This window comes from Neovison vison, chromosome 12, assembly GCF_020171115.1.
Source record: "Neovison vison isolate M4711 chromosome 12, ASM_NN_V1, whole genome shotgun sequence".
Classification (NCBI taxonomy): Eukaryota; Metazoa; Chordata; class Mammalia; order Carnivora; family Mustelidae; genus Neogale; species Neogale vison.
This window is the reverse complement of record NC_058102.1, coordinates 52815761-52837388: the sequence shown is the minus strand read 5'-3', so window position 1 is coordinate 52837388 and position 21628 is coordinate 52815761. Positions and strand designations below refer to the sequence as shown.

At 41.7% G+C, this 21628-nt stretch overlaps 1 protein-coding gene across 1 annotated transcript in view; it reads right to left on the bottom strand.

Annotated features, from left to right (window-relative positions):
* The window catches only part of A2ML1 (alpha-2-macroglobulin like 1), a 49059-nt gene extending 33253 nt beyond the window's left edge, over positions 1 to 15806 (bottom strand). The window contains exons 1-5 of the mRNA XM_044227375.1: positions 15733 to 15806; positions 14835 to 15018; positions 14353 to 14515; positions 13706 to 13758; positions 132 to 152 (exon numbers count right to left, since the gene is read on the bottom strand). Coding sequence (XP_044083310.1) covers positions 132 to 152; positions 13706 to 13758; positions 14353 to 14515; positions 14835 to 15018; positions 15733 to 15797 — 486 coding nt within the window. The 5' untranslated portion in view covers positions 15798 to 15806. The remainder of the gene's footprint in view (positions 1 to 131; positions 153 to 13705; positions 13759 to 14352; positions 14516 to 14834; positions 15019 to 15732) is intronic.
* Between the last annotated feature and the right edge of the window lie 5822 nt (positions 15807 to 21628).

Genomic DNA, 21628 nt, shown 5'->3' with positions numbered 1-21628 from the left:
GGATGCTCAGTACTGAGGCAGTCTCAGGCTTGGGGCCAAGATCTCAGAGTTGTTTCTGGCTTTAAAGCTTAGCACTAAATTCATTTCCCCTTTCCACAACGGACAGAAAAGAAAAGGAAACTTCGACTTACCTGCAGCTCCACCAGGGAGTACTGAAAAGGAAAATCAGATAATGTGGGTTAAAGCAGGATAAGCAATAAGGATGGGCTGAAAGCAGAAAGTTCACAAGGGCCTCTCTCTTTCTCTGTTGCCCTCTTCTTCCTTCCTAAATGGCTCTTTTGTGCCTTCATCAGGGTAACGATGGAGCAAAAGCTTACTGGCTAGGGGAGGAGAGAGAAGAGATTTCCTCAGAGGGACTGACAGTCCCCAGAACATTTAAAGAAATGAAGCTTCAGACCCTTCAGCATCCCTTAGGGCTCCGGAACTGAGGTCTACCACAACATGCCTGAAAACAAAGTCTTAGCATCTGGAGGCTCCTGGATGTTTAAACCTCTTCTTGGGAGCCAACTATCTCCTTGACTCCTCCTCTGCTGTCTGAATGCCACTGGCAACATTGTTACTTCTAAAAAATATTTTGTTTAAAAGAGTTCCATGGGGGTGCCTGTGAAAGACTCCGCATATAGACACCCCCCCCAGCCATTGATTAACTAACTGCTTCTTGGCTTTTCTGTAATCGCTCGCCCTTCCCCTGTTAGACCCCTCCCCCAGTTAATTGTTTAACCACTCCCTTGCCTTTCTGTAACCACTTGGCTTTTAGGGGGTGATACTGGTCTCCTGTTTCAACAGGATACTTTATGTGCATAGTCATGTAGGCAAGGGGGGTCGCCTAGGTACGTGGGCCTAGTCACGTAGGCAGGATGTTTCTCTGCTGAGTAATAAGGTCCAACTCCCCCTCCTCACTCCCCCTCCCCACCTTTCTCTTCACGCGCCGGGGTCCTTCAAAGCCAATCTACAAACACCGAGTATGCCTTACATTCAAACCAGCCAATAAGAACCTTGTAACTATGTTTCTGCTTCTGTACGTATGCTTTTGCTTCCCCAAACCCCATAAAAAGGCCCTGAACAAAGGGCTGGCGCACAAGTCTTCCTAAGACTTGACCGCCCGCAGGTACCTGTGTCAACTCAATAAACCTCGTGCTGTTTGCATCTGATCAGTGGACTCGGCTTGGTTTTTGGGTCCGGGGGTCTCCTCCTGAGAAGGGGTCCATTCCGGGGTGCTTGGAGCCCCGGGGGATCTTTCATTTGGGGGCTCGTCCGGGATACGAGACCCCCCACCCAAGGACCACCGACCCACTGTCAGGAGGTAAGCTGGCCAGCACTCTATTCGTTGTGTCTGTTCGTTGCGTCTGTGGCTGCGTCTGAACCTGTTACTTGTGAATTTGCGCATGCGTTTGGTTTGGGGTTCGATCGGATCCATTTGTATTTGGCGAGGGCCAGAAGGAGCTGACGGGCTCGGACTTCTCCCTCGCAGCCCTGGAAGACGTTCCAGAGGCGTTTGTAGTCCCGCCGGACGGGACATTTGAGTATTTGCGCATGCGTTTGGTTTGGGGTTCGATCGGATCCATTTGTATTTGGCGGGGGCCAGAAGGAGCTGACGGGCTCGGACTTCTCCCTCGCAGCCCTGGAAGACGTTCCAGAGGCGTTTGTAGTCCTCCCGGGCGGGACATTTGAGTCCTTCGGGACATTTGGGCCCTGGTGCAGCGGGGCATTTGGAGCTCAGCCTGTATCAGAGAGATACGTGGCCTTGGTTGGAGAGGGGGAATCCGGACCCCCAGGATCTCCGCTTGAGTTTTTGCTTTCGGTTTTGTACCGAAATCGCGCAGCGTCCTTCTTGTTAACTGTTTTGTGTGTCTTACTTATTGTCCTTGGTGTTTTCTTTGACTCTAAAATGGGGCAAACACTTACCACCCCCTTAAGTCTCACTTTAGGTCACTGGAGAGATTCTGAGTTTCTCCTAATAGATGTGGGGGTTTCTCCCTCACTCACTTCCCATGTTAATGGCTATAACTGGAACCAACGGGTTGGTCTAACTCGAGACAGAGACCATAAGGAATATTCCCAAGCAGCTGCCGAAACTCTCTTTGTTTCAGGGAAGTTTCCCTGTGTTCTCTGGCCCGACTTGGACTGCTTAACCCCTCCCCCCTTGCTGGTGGAAAAGCATGGCATCTGCTCCTCTATTGGGGCAAAGAAATGACTAAACTGATGGTTAATTGTCTGTCTCAAAGTTCTAATGGGTAATTGCTGAAGTAGCTTTCAAAGTCTTTGGTAACCTGAAAGTTTTAAAGTTTTGCTTGGATGACAAACGGAATTGAATTGTGGACATCTATATCTTAACCAAACAGGATAAAAGGCTAAGTCGTTAATTACTGGATGTAGATTTGTGCTTTTGACTTCTTAACTGCAAAGAAACTAAAAGTATTTAAATCTGCTGGTAAACTTGTTTTCCACTTAACTGATTCATAAATTTGCCACCTGAAAAATTCTGTTGTAACAGTTCACAAATGGCTAATAACTAAAGGTGTTTCTAAGAATACAAAGTTCTGCTTAGTGTAACTAAGACTGATGGAAATAAGGGAAACTCTGTATGTAGGAAAGTAGGAGATATGTAAGAAAGATTTAAGGAATGGGAATACATTTTGTTGAAAGTAAGGGAAGGTAATTTTGTCCTCAATAAAATGGTTGTTTGAAAGAAAATGGCTTGGGACAAAACCTGAATGCAAAGGAAAGATGTAAAAGGTTTGTGAAGGGAAATCTTCAGAAAAGGAATTTTAGATATGGTCAGGACAGACTAAAAAGGAAGAAAAACAACCTCCAAGGTGATTTAATACTCTCCTGACCTGCCTCCACATAAATTATACTTCCAAGTAAAGTATAAGGGCCATTTGGCCTTGAGAGATTAAGGAAGAAGCCCAACCTTGAGAGACTGCGAAAACACCCGGTTGCCATCCTCCATTGCCTGTAACCATAGAAATTCACTCTAATCTGTAAAGAATAAAAAGGGAGATTGATCACCTCCCATTAGCCAGAGATACCCAAAAGGAAGGGTATCCAACCTGTTTGAATCTGAAGAGTGCCTGACTGTGTAAATCTGTCTGTATGGCTTCACTGCTTCGGCTACGGAGTCTGAGTGGGCTGCACCCTGAGTCTCGCAGGGCGTCATATGACAGAACGGTCATCTACTCCACGGAGTAGCCTGGTCTAGGGTTTATTCGGACAGGCCTTAGCTAAAACGCTCCTAAGTTCCTGTGGGGAATGCGAGCAGGACAGCAGGGGAAAGATCCCCCTCCCTTGTCTGCGACATCATTCATGATGGGAGAAAAACCCAGAAAACTCCTATCTTAAGACTGCACACTTAAAAATAAAATTAAAAAGGGAAAAGACACTGGTTAAAAAAAAAAAAAAAAGCTGATTTTCTTTGTTTAAAAGGACAAAGTTTTCTTAGATTAATTGATCAGATAAGAGAATGTAAATGGTTTTCTCTTGGCCAGCCCAGAAAACCCAGTCTCTATGTTTTGTTTTATCACGTGTTTAACATCCCTAATTATATTTAGGCATGTGCTTTAAAACTTTCTAAGATTTTAGCAATTGTTGACAAGATTTAAACCAATGATAAACCTTGGGTTACATTTGGGAAAATGCTATAATTATTCTAGAGATTCTATACATTTCCTAAAGTTTTAAATGTTTTAAAAGATCATCGCTTGATATTATAATTACAGAAATGTTATGTGTCACAGAAGTAACCTGATTTCCTTGTCAGCTAAATTGTAAACTCTTGTCTCATCAGCTCTAACCATATACATTCCGAGTTTTTGTCATTTATAATTATTTTAATTCTTTTGTAAAATGAGTTTTATCTTCAAGGAGATTCAGACAAAGGACTTCCAGGACAAATACAGATATTTGATATACTTGAAAATCCTAAAACTGAAATGGGTAAAAATTTCCAGAACTAACTAAAGGTGCATTCACCAGAATTAGTAACATGGAACTAAATGAACTAAAAGATTATAATGTTATGTCTCTTATTTTAGACATTGCTGGTTCTCTTTAATGTTTGCTCTTCCAGACTAGGGATACTTCCTCTTAGTTATCTGTAACTTATAAAGATGTAAAAGTGCTCATTTGTAAAAGTGCTCAAGGCATTCAACTTTTCTCTCTATCTAAACCCTCTGAAACCAAAAGGTCTCAATAAGTATTCTTTCTTCCATGGCAATCAGTCATTTGCATAAGTTCAATAAGAATCTGTTCTCCTTGTAACAGGACAGTATTGGAAACTGGTTATTTTACCAAGGCTTTGACTGGGATGTCATATTTGAAAAGATTCAGATATGACCAGACAGTTTAAAGGAACTAAGGCTGACTTTATAAAACCTGGAGCCATAAAGGCCCTTGGGACTATTGGCCTGATACCTTGTTTACAGAGTTCCCAGCAGCCTCACCAGGTGAGTAAAGAATGTCACTCCTTGGTAGGTGCAGAATCTCATGAAGAGGCATATGCCCAAATCGACAGGTATTGCAGGCATGCCTGATGGCAAGTATGTGGCTTGGCTTCTGGCCTGGAGAGGCTACTGGAAGTTCAACCTAGAGATTCCTTATAAGAAGTTCCAGCAAAGCAGATTCTAAAAGATCTATATGATCACACTCAACTGTTCTTGCTGAGCTTATGTAAATAATGGGCCAAGTTTGTTAAAACTGGACTTGTTTCACAAGTGACTTAGTCCTGATTTGGCTATCTCTGTAAATGAGGGTTATCTTAGAGAGAAAAATTATATTTTAATAACACACCTTTATGGATATTAAATTCTAGATTCGATTGTCTTTAAATGTTTGTTTACCTAAGCTAAACAATTTGAGGTAAACTTCAGAGAAGTTACACAATAGCTTCTTTAATCAATCTTATTATCTTGTGGGTATATTAACAAGACCCCACGGCACATGATTAAACAACTGGAAAATGGGATTGATTCCCCTATAATTGTATAACTTAACTAACACCTTGTTTGTGGCTGGGATAATGAAATTGCCTAAAGGCCAGCCTATTGCACTCCATAGGATTAACTATGGACTTATAGAGATAATGGATGACCCCACTTTCTTTATGATTAGATCGGATGATGCATGGGGAACTCCCCTTATCTCTTGACAAGTTTTCTCACTTGCCAGTGATCCTCTGTAATCAGGATATTGTTAAGGCTGGACCACTCAAAGGTCTTCTTATTGGTTTCATCCCTTAGTCATATTTATCCTAGAGGCCACCTCTGTTGAGGTGCAATTGCAAACAGATGCTTTAGCGAAACCTAAAACAGCCCCTAACTAATGAGTTCACATCAGGTCCAGATTTTTCTTAGAATTCAAAGGCCACCAAAGAATGATGAAGGCCGACTAATTAAATATTGGGCTATACTTACAGATATGCCAGATGAATGACAGTTTACTGATGACAATAGTTTTCATAGAAAAAAAAAAAATAAGAAAAGCTAGGTATACTGTAGTGTTCACTAGCACTTTGCAATTGCCAAAGCCTAAGAATAAACATTAACACTGACTCCAAATATGCCTTCCTGGTACTACATGCCCATGGAGCAATTTGGAAAAAAAAAGGGGATTGCTGTCAAGCCATAACTCCCCAATCAAATATGGGCCTAAGTTACAAAACCCTCCTTAACTTACTAAGGATGATGTATATCAAATCTGGGATGCATATCTGTGGCTTACACCCACGATTGAACGGCTCAGTCAGAAGGCAGTTTTATGCTGGGAACAAAGAAATCATACGAGTGATATTTGGGCAAAGAACGCACGATATCTAGGATGGCTATCACTAGAAATGTGTTCCCAAGTAACAGTACTCCAGGCTACTGACTGGTTTGCTACTGACTGGGCAAGGCGACCTGGCATTAGATGGCCAGCTCCAAATGGAACCCAGTGGATATGTGAAACAAACCTGTGGCCCTGGCTTCCTCCAGGGTGGATAGGTCGCTGTACCTTAGGATTTGCCTGGATTCATGGGGGCATTACTAAAACCATTACAACTCCAGCTAGTCTCCCCAACTTAAAACAAAGATGGATGCGATCTATTTTTTTTAAATGGTATAATCACTTAGCATCCATTTTTGTTCCATCTTTGTGACTAGAGGATGTCATGTGGCATATATGTAATTCTCAAGACAGAATGTTGTGTGTACATCCCAGACTATCACAAAAATGTCACAGGACTAATAAAGGATATGAATGCCCAGATTAAAGCTCTACAAGATCCTTCTCTCTCTCTCAGCAATTGGTTAGCTTACTGGTTTGGAGGAGGACTGTAGCCAAATCTCCTTTTTGGGCTTCTCATTCTTATTGCCTTATTAGCCTTAATATGTTGCTTTGTTCGCTGTTTCTCTACTTGGTGCCGAGACTCCATCGCTGCAATGACTTCACCACGACAGATGATCCTTACCATGCGCAAAGATACTTTTTCACTGTCAGCACTGGATTCAGCTGCCTCCGCCTTTTGTAACTCCCCTATACATTCCTCCACTGATCAATGTTGACCTGAGTAGGTAGGGACAGCTCTATGCCCCTATTCAGCAGGAAGAAGTTACAGAAGATAAGACCTTCCACCTTCAACCACCTTAAAGATTTAAGGGTCAAAATTGTTCAGGAGGCTGGCTGAAGAGGGAGCAGGGGCTGGCGTCTTGCACCCCCTCTCCACCCCTCCCCTTGATAATATGTATGACATTTCACAGGCACCCCTGACTGCCCTGAAAAAAGAACAAATGTTTATATTGCAGAGATCACAGTCTTGTAAGGCAGGAGTCTCCCTTTGTTTGCAAATGTCCTTAAAATTTACAACAAAGAAGTTACCTTATCAATAGCCCAATTTCCAAAGACACATAACTCAGTTCCTCAAGCCCATCTGCAAGCCCTGCAGCTAGTACACCCTAACATCTGCAAGCTAGCAATGGGAACTCCAGCCAATTAGGACGTAGAAAATTACTTTAACCGCCTTCACAACCATCCCCCCTGGGGGCAACTCGGGTTAAATCCTTGGGGAAGCTATGGGGACTGAAGTCAACAAAGTATGTTAAGAACACTTATGCCCCGGGTTTCACAGACCCAGAGAGTGGACCTACTGTAGTGGGACATCCCACTTTTATAGTCGCTATTGGGGCTGCGAAACCACTGGTGACACAGCAATATCAGCTAATTCGACAGACCAGATCCCAAACTGACCTGGTACAGGACCAGAGCGAATGGATATAAGATTCTATCCATGATAAAGAAAAAGGGGGGAATGAAAGACTCCGCATATAGACACCCCCCCCAGCCATTGATTAACTAACTGCTTCTTGGCTTTTCTGTAATCGCTCGCCCTTCCCCTGTTAGACCCCTCCCCCAGTTAATTGTTTAACCACTCCCTTGCCTTTCTGTAACCACTTGGCTTTTAGGGGGTGATACTGGTCTCCTGTTTCAACAGGATACTTTATGTGCATAGTCATGTAGGCAAGGGGGGTCGCCTAGGTACGTGGGCCTAGTCACGTAGGCAGGATGTTTCTCTGCTGAGTAATAAGGTCCAACTCCCCCTCCTCACTCCCCCTCCCCACCTTTCTCTTCACGCGCCGGGGTCCTTCAAAGCCAATCTACAAACACCGAGTATGCCTTACATTCAAACCAGCCAATAAGAACCTTGTAACTATGTTTCTGCTTCTGTACGTATGCTTTTGCTTCCCCAAACCCCATAAAAAGGCCCTGAACAAAGGGCTGGCGCACAAGTCTTCCTAAGACTTGACCGCCCGCAGGTACCTGTGTCAACTCAATAAACCTCGTGCTGTTTGCATCTGATCAGTGGACTCGGCTTGGTTTTTGGGTCCGGGGGTCTCCTCCTGAGAAGGGGTCCATTCCGGGGTGCTTGGAGCCCCGGGGGATCTTTCACCTGGGTGTCTCAATTCGTTAAGCATCTGCATTTGGCTCAGGTCATGATCCCAGGGTCCTGGGGATCGAGCCCCGGGTATCAGTCTCCTGGCTAATCAGGGAGCCTGCTTCTCCCTCCCTCTCCATCTGCTGCTCCTCCTGCTTTTGCTCTCTGTCTCTCTCTGTCTGTCAAATAAATAAATAAAATATTATTAAAGTATTTTTAAATTTTTTTTTAAAGAGTTCCATCAAAAGACTTCAAGAAAATGGATGCTAAAACTAAAAGGTTAGTGGTGAACAGGTTATTGGGCTAAGTGCTAAAGTGTCACCAAAATTATTTACTAATTAGAAAAAAAAGACCAGGACACCTCGCTGACTCAGTCAGTAGAGCTTGTGACTCTTGATCTCAAGGTTGTGTCTAAGCCCCAAGATGGGCATGGAACTTACATTAAATAAATTTAAAAAATGAGGGACACCTGCATGGCTCAGTTGGTTAAGTGTCTGCCTTTGGCTCAGGTCATGATCTCAGGGTCCTCGGATTGAGCCCCACATTGAGCTCCACATCCAGCTCCCTGCTTGGCGGGGAGTCTGCTTCTTCCTCTTGCTCTGCCCCTCCCCCCAGCTCATGCTCGCTCTCTCTCTCTCAAATTAATATTGAAAAAAATAAAAATTTAAAAATTAAAATAAATTTAAAAATCTGAAGAGAAGACATATCTTTACACTAGAGAAATTACTTACCTTAAGCAAGTAATCAAATTCATTTTCACTAATAATGGGACAACCTGACATTATGTGTATCCTTTAGAGTATACTGGAGGTTCATAGCATTGTCTAGTAAATATTTTGCCAAAAATGTTTAGCTTAAATCTAATTAAGACCTCAGAACAACTTCCAGAAGATGGGGAAACAAGTTAGATTACACAGTAAAGGGGCGCCTGGGTGGCTCATTGGGTTAAGCCGCTGCCTTCGGCTCAGGTCATGATCTCAGAGTCCTGGGATCGAGTCCCACATCGGGCTCTCTGCTCCGCAGGGAGCCTGCTTCCTCCTCTCTCTCTCTCTGCCTGCCTCTCTGCCTACTTGTGATCTCTCTCTGTCAAATAAATAAATAAAATCTTAAAAAAAAAAAAAAAGATTACACAGTAAAGAAATTATCAGACAAATCAAGAGTGTTGAATACTCTGTAAGACAACTAGGCTTCCCTAAAAGTCAATGTCATATTCTGGAATGATGACATTCTACAAGTCATTTAGCCTGATCACTTTCTCTCTCTCTCTCTTTAAAAAAAAAAAAAAAAAAAGTCAATAATGAAAAATTAAGATTATTTTAAGTTAAGAGAAATTTAAAAGACATAAATTTAAAAGACTTTGATCAGATCTTAGTTTGAAAAAACCCTCAAAATTTGAAAAAAGCTGATTTAAGACTGGGTATTAAATGATATTAAATGATTATTGTTAATTTTCTTAGGTTTGATAATGATATGATCATTTAAGATGGACCTTTTCTTTAAGATTTTAATTTTAAGTAATCTCTACACCCACCAGTGGCTCAAACTCACAACCTCAAGATCAAGAGTCGCACTCTCCACTGACTGAGCCAGCCAGGTGCCCCTAGGATCTACTTTTAAAAAGATACATGCTAGGGCACCTGGGTGGCTCAGTGGGTTAAGCCGCTGCCTTGGGCTCAGGTCATGATCTCAGGGTCCTGGGATCAAGCCCTGCATCGGCTCTCTGCTCAGCAGGGAGCCTGCTTCCTCCTCCTCTCTCTCTGGGCCTGCCTCTCTGCCTACTTGTGATCTCTCTGTGTGTCAAATAAATAAATAAAATCTTTAAAAAAAAAAAAAAGAAGATACATGCTAAAGTGTTCAGGAATAACATGTTATGATATCTGCAACTTATTTTTAGAAAAAATAAGTTTCAGAAAAAAATAAGATTCAGAAAAAAAAAGAAAAAAGATCAATTAAAATGAATATGGCAAAATGAAACATAATGAATGTTATGTTTGAAAATTCTTATAATAAAAAGTTGAGAACAAAATGACTGCTCCAGATAATCTATGAAAAAAATCATCTTTTTATTGTGTTATTTGTATAAGATCTTTTGATTTTTTTTGAAATTATAATAATTAGAATTGTATAAAATCATAGCCAAGGAAATTGGTAATTAGAATATCTAAAATGTTGGGGTGCTGGGGTGGTACAGTCAGGTAGGCACTGACTCTTGGTTTTGGCTCAGGTCAGGATCTCAGAGTCATGAGACTGAGTCTCGAATCAGGCTCCACACTCATTGCAGAGTCTGCTTCAGATTCTCTCTCCTTCTCCTTTTGCCCCTGCTACTCATGCTCTCTTTCTCTCTCTCTCTAATAAGTCTTAAAAAAAGAGAGAGAGTAAATGTCTAAAGTATTAATATAATTAAGACTTGATTAGAGGGTGCCTGGGTGGCTCAGTGGGTTAAGCTGGTGCCTTCGGCTCGGGTCATGATCTCAGAGTCCTGGAATCGAGTCCCACATAGGGCTCTCTGCTCAGCAGGGAGCCTGCTTCCTCCTCTCTCTCTGCCTGCCTCTCTGCCTCCTTGTGATCTCTGCCTGTCAAATAAATAAATAAATAAAATCTTTAAAAAAAAAACGACTTGATTAGAGACTATACACTTACTGAATTCTGGGCATTCCAATTAGTATTATATACACTTAAAAACTAAATGAGATTGAAAGCTGGAATTTAAATACAGAGGCCTCAGAGAGCATACAAGAACTGGATCTCACTTGGAAGGAAAAGGGAATGAAATCAAGATGGTGCTTGCCTTTGATTCTTAGACCAAGTACCACGTGATGTTAACCAGTGAAGAAACAGAGATTCATTAAATACAACTATCAGCCTTGATATCCGGGATAATGGCAATTCTTCAGAACAGCCAAAAAATGAGAGATAAGGATTATAGGAACAGAAAAATTTCCCTTCTTCCCTTCTAGGTTCTTTGGCTGGTTTAATAATTAAATTGACAAAAGACGGAGTAACAGGAGAAAAAATTTAATTACATACATCTGCACAAAGACAGTGAGACTCATGGGCTTCCAGGCAACTGACTCACTTATATGCCATTCTGAGCTAAGGAATGAGATAGGAGCCTGGGGCTTCAGCGGGAAATGGGGCAATTCACAGGAAGATCAGAAGAGCAGATGGTTGGTAATCAAATGTTTGTCCTATCATGCAGATGGAACTTTTAGGTAAAAAAAGTTATATCTGGTAACTGGGCCATGCCCCCATTTAAGATCTCTTTCTCTTTTTTTTTTTTTTTTAAGATTTTATTTATTTAGAGAGACAGAGCAAGAGTGGGGGAAGGGCAGAGGGAGAGGAAGAATCTCAAGCAGACTCCGCCCTGAGCATGGAGCCCAAGGCAAAACTTGATTCCAAGACCCTGAGATGTGACCTGAGCCAAAATCAAGAGTCAGGCGTGCAACAGACTGGGCCACCCAGGCACCTCCCCCACTATATAAATTCTTTTAGTCAGTTAAGGGAGAAGTAAAATTTTTCCTGAGCATTTTGGCTCATCATTGCCTTCAGCTCAAAATAATCCACATGGCAAAGTAGCCCATGTTGGGGTAGCACATTCTACTCCCCTTCAAGATAAAGAGGGAGACAGGATTCTTACAAACCACAGCTACACAGACAATAAGGAAACACAAATGAGACTACTGTGGACTGCTAAAAAGTACAGAAAAAGAACACCTCTCAGATGACAAAGTACTTTTCTCACACAGAGAGTCAAGAATCAGGGAGGACACCAATTACCCAGAAGTAGGCTCCGGAAAAAAACAAGTGTTCAACAATGCTAGGAAAATAGCATTTCCAACCGGAAGCAGGCTGAGATTTCTGAATAAATGGTTGTAGCAACCAAACCAGAGAGGCTCAATAAATCTCAAGTATACTTCAGTTGCCTCAGGATAAAATACTGTCCTCTGTAATCTCACAATCTTTGTCCCTCAGTTTCTTAGAAAAAATTCCTTTAGTTTATCTCAGTAGTCCAAATTGGAGTTTCAAATTTTCAGTGTTTCAGATTGGATCTTGGAGTCGGGGGCTGGGTAAAGAAATGCTGTGAAGAGGAAGGAGTAATTTTACAACAGAAATAGAGAATAAGGATGGAAATCAGAACACCTCTCAGTAATGGGTCTAACCTGTGAGGAGGAGAGTAACAAGGGGTAGCTAATGAGATCCACCTTCAGGGGGCAGTAGAGCCTAAACTAACACTTGGCTGTGGCGGCCACGCTCTCCACTAGTACTTCTCCTCTCAGCACTGGGATTACCAGTCGGCTGAGAAAAAAGTGGGCAATATTAGGGGCTCCTGGGTGGCTGAGTCGGTTAAGCGTCTGCCTTGGGCTGGGTTCATGATCCTGGGATAGGATCCCACATTGGGTTCCCTGCTCAGTGGAGAGCCTGCTTCTCCCTTTCCCACTCCCCCTGCTTGTGTTCCCTCTCTTGCTTTGTCTCTGTCAAATCAATAAATAAAATCCTGGAAAAAAAAAAGTAGGCAATATTAAGCTGGGTTGATGAAGAAAGGATACAGGTGATAGGAAGGAGCAATAGAAAAGAATTCTAAATTGAGGAAGAAAGTAGTGGTGAAGGAAGCTGCTGATCAATAAGCTGATCCCTTCATTGTGTGTAAGGGAAAAGAAACAAGCTCTGAGAACATGGAAGTGGGAATAAAGAATAATGCTTACCCTATCACTATCTTTAGAAGCTTCGTGACACAGCATGTATCCCGGGCTGTGACTGAAGGAGAGAGAAAACAACAGGCATCTCCAAGAGGCAAGCATTTCAGAAATGTAAAACTGACACAAGGCCTAAATTGAGATCAAACGTATCATAAGGCTTATGATTCTAGGGATTAAGCTGTTCAAGGAGCATTCAAATAATCTCCAGATGTTACCACCTTTTAACTTTTGGCATATAATGTAGTCTTTTTTTTTTTTTTTAAGATTTTATTTATTTATTTGACAGAGAGATCACAAGTAGGCAGAGAGAGAGTTGGGGGTTGGGAAGCAGGCTCTCAGCTGAGCAGAGAGACCGATGTGGGGCTCAACCCCAGGACCCTGAGATCATGACCTGAGCCAAAGGCAGAGGCTTAACCCACAGAACCACCCAGGTGCCCTGGCACATAAGAGAATTGCCTACTTTATCAAACACCTTGCCATGTAGTAAAGGATGGTGGGGATGGATATTCTTATTTTTTTCTTTTGTTAAACATCCTCCTGAATTATTTCTAATATCAGAACTGCAAAGCCACATGGTGTCATTCCTGGAGAGAAGGCCTGGAAGTTTTCAAAAATTTTCTTTATTTTTAAGGACTTATTTATTTATTTGACAGAGAGAGAGAGAGAGAGAGAGAGAGAGGAGCGTGTGCTCTAGCACACAAACAGGAGGAGTGCCAGGCGAAGGGAGACACAGACTCCCCTGCTGAGCAAGGTCCCAGATGCAGGACTTGAGCCCAGAACCTTGGGATTAAGACCTGAGCCGGAGGCAGATGCTTAACAGACTGAGCCATCCAGGTGTCCCTTTAAAAATCCCTTTAAGATGACAGTGGATATGAGCATCTCTCAGCAAGGCTAATCTAACTGATGTTCTCAGCTATCCACGCTGCCTGTTTTTCGATGATGGGACAAGGAGGGTTTGGACTTGTAATCTGAGACCAGCACAAACATTCTGGATCTCAGATGACTTCACCTCATCGCACTTTTAGGAAGAATCTCCTTTTGCCCACTCTCTCTCAGTCTGCCCTGCTCCTCTCCCTTTCCCTCTTCCCAACTAAATTCTCACCTTGTCATTCACTGGGATAAAGCTGCTGTTCAGGGTGACAATGCGGAAGTGCACTAGAACAGAACAGACATCATTGGCAAAGGGGGTTTTTCCCTCTATGAATCTTTTTTCCACCCTTTCTACTTCCCCCACACACTTCGAAGTCAGCAAAATTCCATCAGGTTTTACTTTAAAACAAAACAAAAAACAAAAACTGAGTCTGAGAGAGAGGTCAAAGCCCCACCCAGCCCCTAACTTGGAAACATTAGAATGTCATGCCCTTCTACCGAAGAAGGCACAAAGTACAAATACCAGGGGTTCAAGCCAAAAGCCCTTGAAAATGTCCTTATAAAATGTTTCTTGATGCTGTCTTATTCACATCAGCAGCTTGCTGTAAGATGCAGAAGCCCAGTTAAAGTTGCCCAATTCCATCCCAGGAAAAATGTGTACTTTTGTTTCAGATACACACACACACTAGCAACTTTACCCACTTACCCCCACTGATGTAACACAACGTGTCTTCAACACCTGTGACCCCTCCTCCCTGGAAACCTTCCTCCCTCCTGCCTTGTTCCATTGACCTCTCACCCAGCCACAAAGCCCCTCTCTCTGAATATGGGCAACGGTTTGTCCTGTCTTCTGTTGAATCCTGTCTGTGGGCCTCTTACCTTCCTGCCCCGGATTGTAGATAGGTTTGTCAGTTTGTATAAAGACGCCATTCCCCTGCCTCTGAATTAGAACCTTTTTCTTCTCCTCAAAGCTGGTATTATTTCCAGTAGCCGAAACCCAGATTGTAGCCACTTCCTCTGTGCCACCAGCAGGAGGTGGTACCTGAACAAGAGAAGGGAGCTCTGTTGGCAGAGTAGGATATTGGGGAAACAGCTGGGGGTAGGGTCAAAAAAAAAGTTGCCAGGAAGAAGAGAAACCATGTTCAGAGGTTAAGGTCAAAAACTAAAAGAAGAAATCCAAGGTCAAGGAAATCGTGAATGTGTTACGGCCAAGAGTTCAGTTTAGGTTTAGGGGAGACAGGTTTAAAGACTGTGGCAAAAGTAAAATAACAGAAATCATACTTACAGTTTAGATTGCCTAAATGCCTAGGAAGGAAGCTAAGAAAGGAAGAGAGCAGAGTTGGAGTTGAATCTGTGCTTACCAGAAAGGAGATGCACTGTAAGCGCCTCTTCTTCGATCCAGAGGTTTCTAGCAACTTCTGAGTCTTGTCCTTGGTCTCCAGAGTAATAGTGAATTTTACATCAAGGCACCCAGGGCTCAGATCCAAACAAACTCTCTGGGTAGAGGGGAAGTTAAGCTGGGCTGGTACTGTCACCAGGTAGTTTCTATTAAGGAAGCAAAAGGATTTCAGGGCGTAATGATTCATTCACTCAGTGAAAAATTAAGCCCTTTCCTAAGCACTCAGCATACAGCAGTGAATTTAACAGACTGATCCCCCGCCTTTGTGAACCTTATTTTCTATAATGGACAAACAGGTGAGTAACAAATAACTCAGCCTTAAGCCGTGCACAGCCTTAAACCAACCACATTTAGGAGGCCATCACTGAGAATCTACACCTAGGGTACCAGGAAGGAAATTAATTCTATTAAAGAGAACAGGGTATGAGGAGTCTACTATAACCATTATCTTTTTTTTTAACATTATCTTTTTTTTTTTTAAGATTTTATTTATTTATTTGACAGAGAGAGATCACAAGTAGGCAGAGAGGCAGGCAGAGCGAGAGAGAGGAGGAAGCAGGCTCCCTGATGAGCACAGAGCCGGATGCGGGACTCGATCCCAGGACCCTGAGATCATGACCCGAGCCAAAGGCAGCGGCTTAACCCAGTGAGCCACCCAAGTGCCCTAACATTATCTTTCTTAAAGCTTCCTTTTGGTGCCTCTGCCTTTCTCTCTGGATAAAGGAGAAATGAAACCAAAGAAGGAACAGATGAGAAGGAAATTAAAATAAATCAGAGATTATCTCTTCTCTCCTGTATTTACATTTGAGAAAAGCAAAGAAGCCACCTGCCCCAAATCAACACTGACACCAAGCACTTACGGGAGATATTTTTCTGCAATGGCTGGTGTTAGGGTCAATATTCCTAGAAGGAGTTGAGCCCACATCCTTGTGGGTGAGATTCCTCAATAGCAGGAACCAGAAGTCTGGGTCCCTCCTGTAATATATATATTAACCCCACAGGGTGTGGAGCTTTTGATTAATGCACCAGCCAATCACCTATTGGAGCCCTCAGGCTAAGGTGGTAACCCTGGGTAGGACTTCTATTCACTCCCTCAAATTTATTTCTCCCTGAAACATTCATACTGGCTCAGCCAGTCCTTAATACCTTCTCTGGGGAAAACCCAGGGCTGAGTATTCACAGTGGTAATGCTCTCAGAACAAATTTTAGACTTCTCCCTTTTTTTCTGGTTTCATTCCAAATTTCCATCCACGTTTGATCTTTGTTCTCTTGTTATTTTATTAAGACATACTTGGGAACACAGGTATAGGAATAGTATCAAGAGAAAAGCAGCATATCTCTATCTATTTGGGAATTTTAAAAATTAATACTACTCAGTATTCCTGTGACTATATGGAAATAGGGACATATACACTCCTTATAAAAGTATAAATGGACAACCTTTCTGAAGGCAATTTCACACACATCGAAACACTTTCACATTTCTATGACCCAGCAATTCTTATTTTGGAAATTTTTTTTTTTTTAAGATTTTATTTATTTATTTGACCGAGAGATCACAAGTAGGCAGAGAGACAGGCAGAGAGAGAGCTGGGGGGTGGGGTGGGAAGTAGGCTCTCTGCTGAGCAGAGAGAACAATGCATGACTCAATCCCAGGACCCTGAGATCATGACCTGAGCCAAAGGCAGAGTCTTAACTTGCTGAGCCACCCAGGCGCCCCATTGGAAATGTTTCTTAATGAGCCAAGAGAGCATGCATGTATGCAAAAGATGTATCGACCGTAAGTTTCTTCACTGTATTCTTTATATTGGCGAGACTTGAATGCTACCTAGGGTATAAATTAGTGAGGATACTTTCTGGAGTACAACCCAAATGAACAACCCAATGAATGAACAACCCAAATCAAACCAACTTAGACGAAAAAGAATTTTTTGGTAATGGGTGGATCAGACATGAAGAACCGAAGGAACCAGAGAAACTGGAAATGTTATTGCCTGAAATTAGGCTCTGATGCTGTCAGGACTCATTTCTCCCAATCTCTCAGTCCCACTATACACAGGATTTCCTTCAAGTAGTGGAGAAGAGGGAGTTGGGAATCCTTCCAGCCCTATGATCCCAAGATACAGAAGTTTTTCATCTAACTCAGAGAAATTTCTGAAAATGGATTTTGTTCCTCCTTGTCTCATATGCTCAGCTCTGGATTAATCACTGTAGCCAAGATACTACAACAGGTGGACCTGGGTCATTCTTACCACGCAGAGGCCAGCACGATGAAGTACTGTGACTGGCAATCCCAAAATAACACATGGAATTGGACAGGAGGGGGTTTTCTAAAGAAAGGAGTCCATTACTATAGGAAGTGCACTGGAGTAAAGATGCTGGGAAAATCAAATGTTAAGTCTATACAATGCCCAATTATATAAATTTGGTTGAAAAAATTGCTATATTAATATAAAGCAACAATACACAGCCATTAAAAACAATATTTTTATGACAAGGGGAATTGTTTGCAACACTAATTGGATGATATGGTGGAGGAGAGGGAATATGATACAAAACAATAGGTAGGAAGTTCCACTTCCACTTAGGACATTAAAAAAAAAAAAAAAAGTTGGAAAGAGCATTTTCCCCTCCCTGATACTGAAAAAAGCTAAATCATAACCTTTTTTGAACCAGAAAGTTGAATGTAAGAGCTGAGCAGAGATTGCCAGTTAACTCAGTAGTCTAAAATCCAAGGAGGCACAGCTCCTTCCGAGAAGAGACTTGAGTGTTGAGTTGTCTCCTCTGTGCATGGGAGGTACTTGGGCCATCACAGAAGCAACTAAGGACACAGCTAAGATTTTAATGAATCACTAAAGGTCTAGTGTGGTCTAGAATAACAACAAAGAATCTCTGTGTGCCATACGGGAAGCTTGTACTTATTTACAGGTTCTCTTCCATGACCTTTACCAAGGGCTCGTAAGAAAGATTGGATACAGAATGAGACTGAAAAGAGCCTCCCACAGTAGTATAGACATAGAGGACAGTATTATCTATCCCGCAGGAAAGGCCCCAGCTGCCCAAACTCTTTTCAGAAAGCTTAAGACTCTGGAGAGAAGTGGTAAATACTGTTGCCCCAGTTGTTGCACAGGTAAAGACCCACTGTTGCCAGGGAAAGGACAGAGTAAAAGAAGAGGAAAAAACAAAAACAAAAACAAAAACAGGGGCGCCTGGGAGCTCAGAGGGTTAAGCCACTGCCTTCGGCTCAGGTCATGATCCCGGGGTCCTGGGATCGAGTCCCGCATGGGGCTCTCTGCTCAGCGGGGGCCCTGCTTCCCTCTCTTTCTCTCTGCCTGCCTCTCTGTCTACTTGTGATCTCTGTCTGTCAAATAAGCAAAATCTTAAAAAAAAAAAAAAAACAACAACAAAAAAACAAAAACAGAAACAAAAACAAAAAACCAACCTCACAGGGAGGGAAAAGAAACAGACCTCAGCCAAGAATTCTATACTCATCCTTTCAGAGGTTTCCTAAGACTGAAGGAAGGGCGGGAAACACCTACACAAGACGTGCCATAGATACAAAGCAAAGTTTGATTAGGAGTAGAGGCAGGAATTCTAAGAAAATCTTATCCTTAAAGGCACAGGCATATAGACTACCTATAACTGAAGATGAAAAGGTGAAGAGAGAACTACCGCACCCTCTCACCAGCACCCCAGCCAAAAACATAACAAATAGCAGCAGTCCACCACTGGCAGAGGGGCAAAAATATGGAGAGAGACCACCTCTGTGGTGCCTATAATGTGTATAGGGAACTGAGAGCTGAAAGTGGAAAACAAACATTGAGAAAAGCCTCCAGCATTCCAGACCCGACCCCAAGTACAAGGCATCATAAGAGTAATTTGAAGCTTATGGTACACTGAAAGAGCAAGTCCTAAATCCACCTCATCTTTTAACCAGAATGACTCCATCTACTATGCTAAAATGCCTGAGAAGAGATGTGTCCCTTTCTAGATATAAAGGCTATTTACTTAATCTCCCCTGTTTTGGACAAGATGTCTGTCATTTAACCAAAAATTATGTGATGGGGTGCCTGGCTGGCTCAGTTATTAGAGCATGCAACTCCTGATCTCAGGGTTGTGAGTTTAAGCCCCATGCTGGGTGTAGAGCTTACTTAAAAAGAAAAAAATTGTATGACTTACAAAAAGAAGATGATGATGACAACAAAGACAACAATGGTGACAACGCCCTGTGAAGATACAAAGCAACCGACAGAGTCAGACTCATAGATGATATTGGAGTGAGATCTATCCGAATGGAACTTTAAAATGACTAGAAGAGGGGCTCCTGGCTGGCCCAGTCAGTAGAGCCTGTGACTCTTGATCTCCGGCCTGTAAGTTTGAGTCCCATGTTGGGTGTAGAAAATACTTTGAGAAAAAAATCTTTTAAGAAAATAAAAATAAAAAATCAAATGGCTAGAAGTAATAGAAGTAGAAGTAATATTATATATTATAGTCCTTAAGGACTATAATGGACTATAATAAAAAAGGTGGACAATATCCATAAACTGATGGGAAATTTCATCAGAAAGATGGAAGTGATAAAGTCAATTAGAAATGCTGAAAATTTAAAAAAAAAATAAGTTATCAGAGATGAGCAACTCCTTCCTCAGGATCTTAAGTAAACTTGTCACAGCTGAGAAAATAATTAACCAACATTTACCTTATAAATAAGCCAATAGAAATTATCCAACCGAAGCACAGAGGAAAAAAAGGTAGAAAAAAATTTAACCTCATCAAAAAGATAAGAGGTAACAAATGTTAGCTTGTATGTGGAGAAAAGGGAACACTTGTGAACTGTTGATGGGCTTATGAATTGGTGCAGCCACCATGGTAAACAGGATGGAGGATCCTCAAAAACTTAAAAATAGAACTATCATATAATTTCACAATCCCACTTTGTGGACTATATTCAAAGGAAATGAAAACATTAACTTGAAAAGATATCGGTACCCCCATGTTCACAGCAACATTATTTGCAATAGCCAATACATGGAAACTACCTAAGTATCCACTGATGGATGAAAGGATAAAGAAGTTGTGATATATATGTGTGTATATACTGACACATACACACAGGAATATTATTTAGCCATAAAAAATGAAGAAATCTTACCATTTACAATGTGGATGGAGTTTGAAGGCATTATGCTAAGCAAAATAAGTCAGATGGAGAAAGAAAAATATTCTATGAGTTTACTTATTTATGTGGAATCTAAAATAAAAAAAATAGGTGCCTGGGTGGCTCAGTCAGTTAAGTGCCCAACTCTTGATTTCAGCTCAGGTCATGATCTCAGGGTTGGGAGATCAAGCCCCATATGAGGCTCCATGCTGAGCATGGATCCTGCTTAAGAGTCTCTCTCTCACTCTCCCTCTGCCTCTCACCCCTGTCCCCTATTTGCACACTCACATGCACACTCTCTATATGTCTCTAAAACAAAACAAAACAAAGCTCATAGAAAAAGATATTAGACTTGTGGTTACCAGAGATAGAGGGGAAGGGGAATTGAAGGTTGGTGGTCAAAAGGTATAAACTTCCAGTTATATGATAAATACATACTAGAGATGTAATGTACATCATGATAACTGTAGCAAACACTGCTGTAGGATTTATAGGAAAGTTATTTTTTAAATTTATTTTATTTTTATTTTAAGAAGGATTCATGCCCAATAGGTATCTTCAACTCATGACGCTGAAATCAACAGTCAGATTCTTCATCAAATGAGTCAGCCAGGTTCCCCAAATAGGAAAGTTGTGAAAAAGGTAAATCCATGGGGCACCTGGGTGGCTCAGTGGGTTAAGTCTCTGCCTTCGGCTCAGGTCATGATCCCAGCGTCCTGTTATTGAGCCCCGCATCACATCGGGTTCTCTGCTCAGCGGGGAGCCTGCTTCCCCGCCCCACTCTGCCTGCCTCTCTGCCTACTTGTGATCTCTCTCTCTCTGTCTGTCAAATAAATGAATACAATCTTTAAAAAAAAAAAAAAAAGACTTAAAAAAATAAAAATAAAAAATAAAAAGGTAAATCCTAAAAGTTTTTTCTCATGGCAAGGAGAAATTTTCTTTCTTTTTTTCTTTTCTTCTTCTTTTTTTTCTTTCTCTTTTTACTGTATCTATTATAAGAAAATGGATGTTAGCTGAACTTATTAGAGTAATCATTTCACAATATACATAAATGAAAACATCATGCTGTATGCCTTAAACTTATACAGGGATGTATGGCCATTGTTTCTCAATAAAACTAGAAAAGAAATAGAACAATACATCCAAGAGCTGCAGGAGCATATCAAATGGTTTAAAATATATGTCATCAGAATCCTAGAAAGAGAAGAGAGAAAGAACAAGCAGAAGAAATGTTTGAAGAGACAACTGGTGAGAATTTTCCAATCAAACGACAGATCCAAGAATCATAGAGAATTCCAAGCAGGATAAATGCCAAAATAAAATACACCTAAAGTGCCTGTGTGGCTCAGGTGGTTAAGCATCTGACTTTTATCTCAGCTCAGGTCTTGATCTTAGGGTTGATTTCAAGACTTGATTTCAAGTCCTACATTGGGCTCCACACTGGGTGTAGAGCCTACTTAAAACACACATACACACACAGACCTAATCACATTATTTTCAATCTGCTGAAAATCAGAGAAGAAGAGGAAGTCTTGAAGATGGCCAGGTTGGAGGGGGTGGCAGGGAACACATTGTATATAGAAAAATAAAGGTAAGAA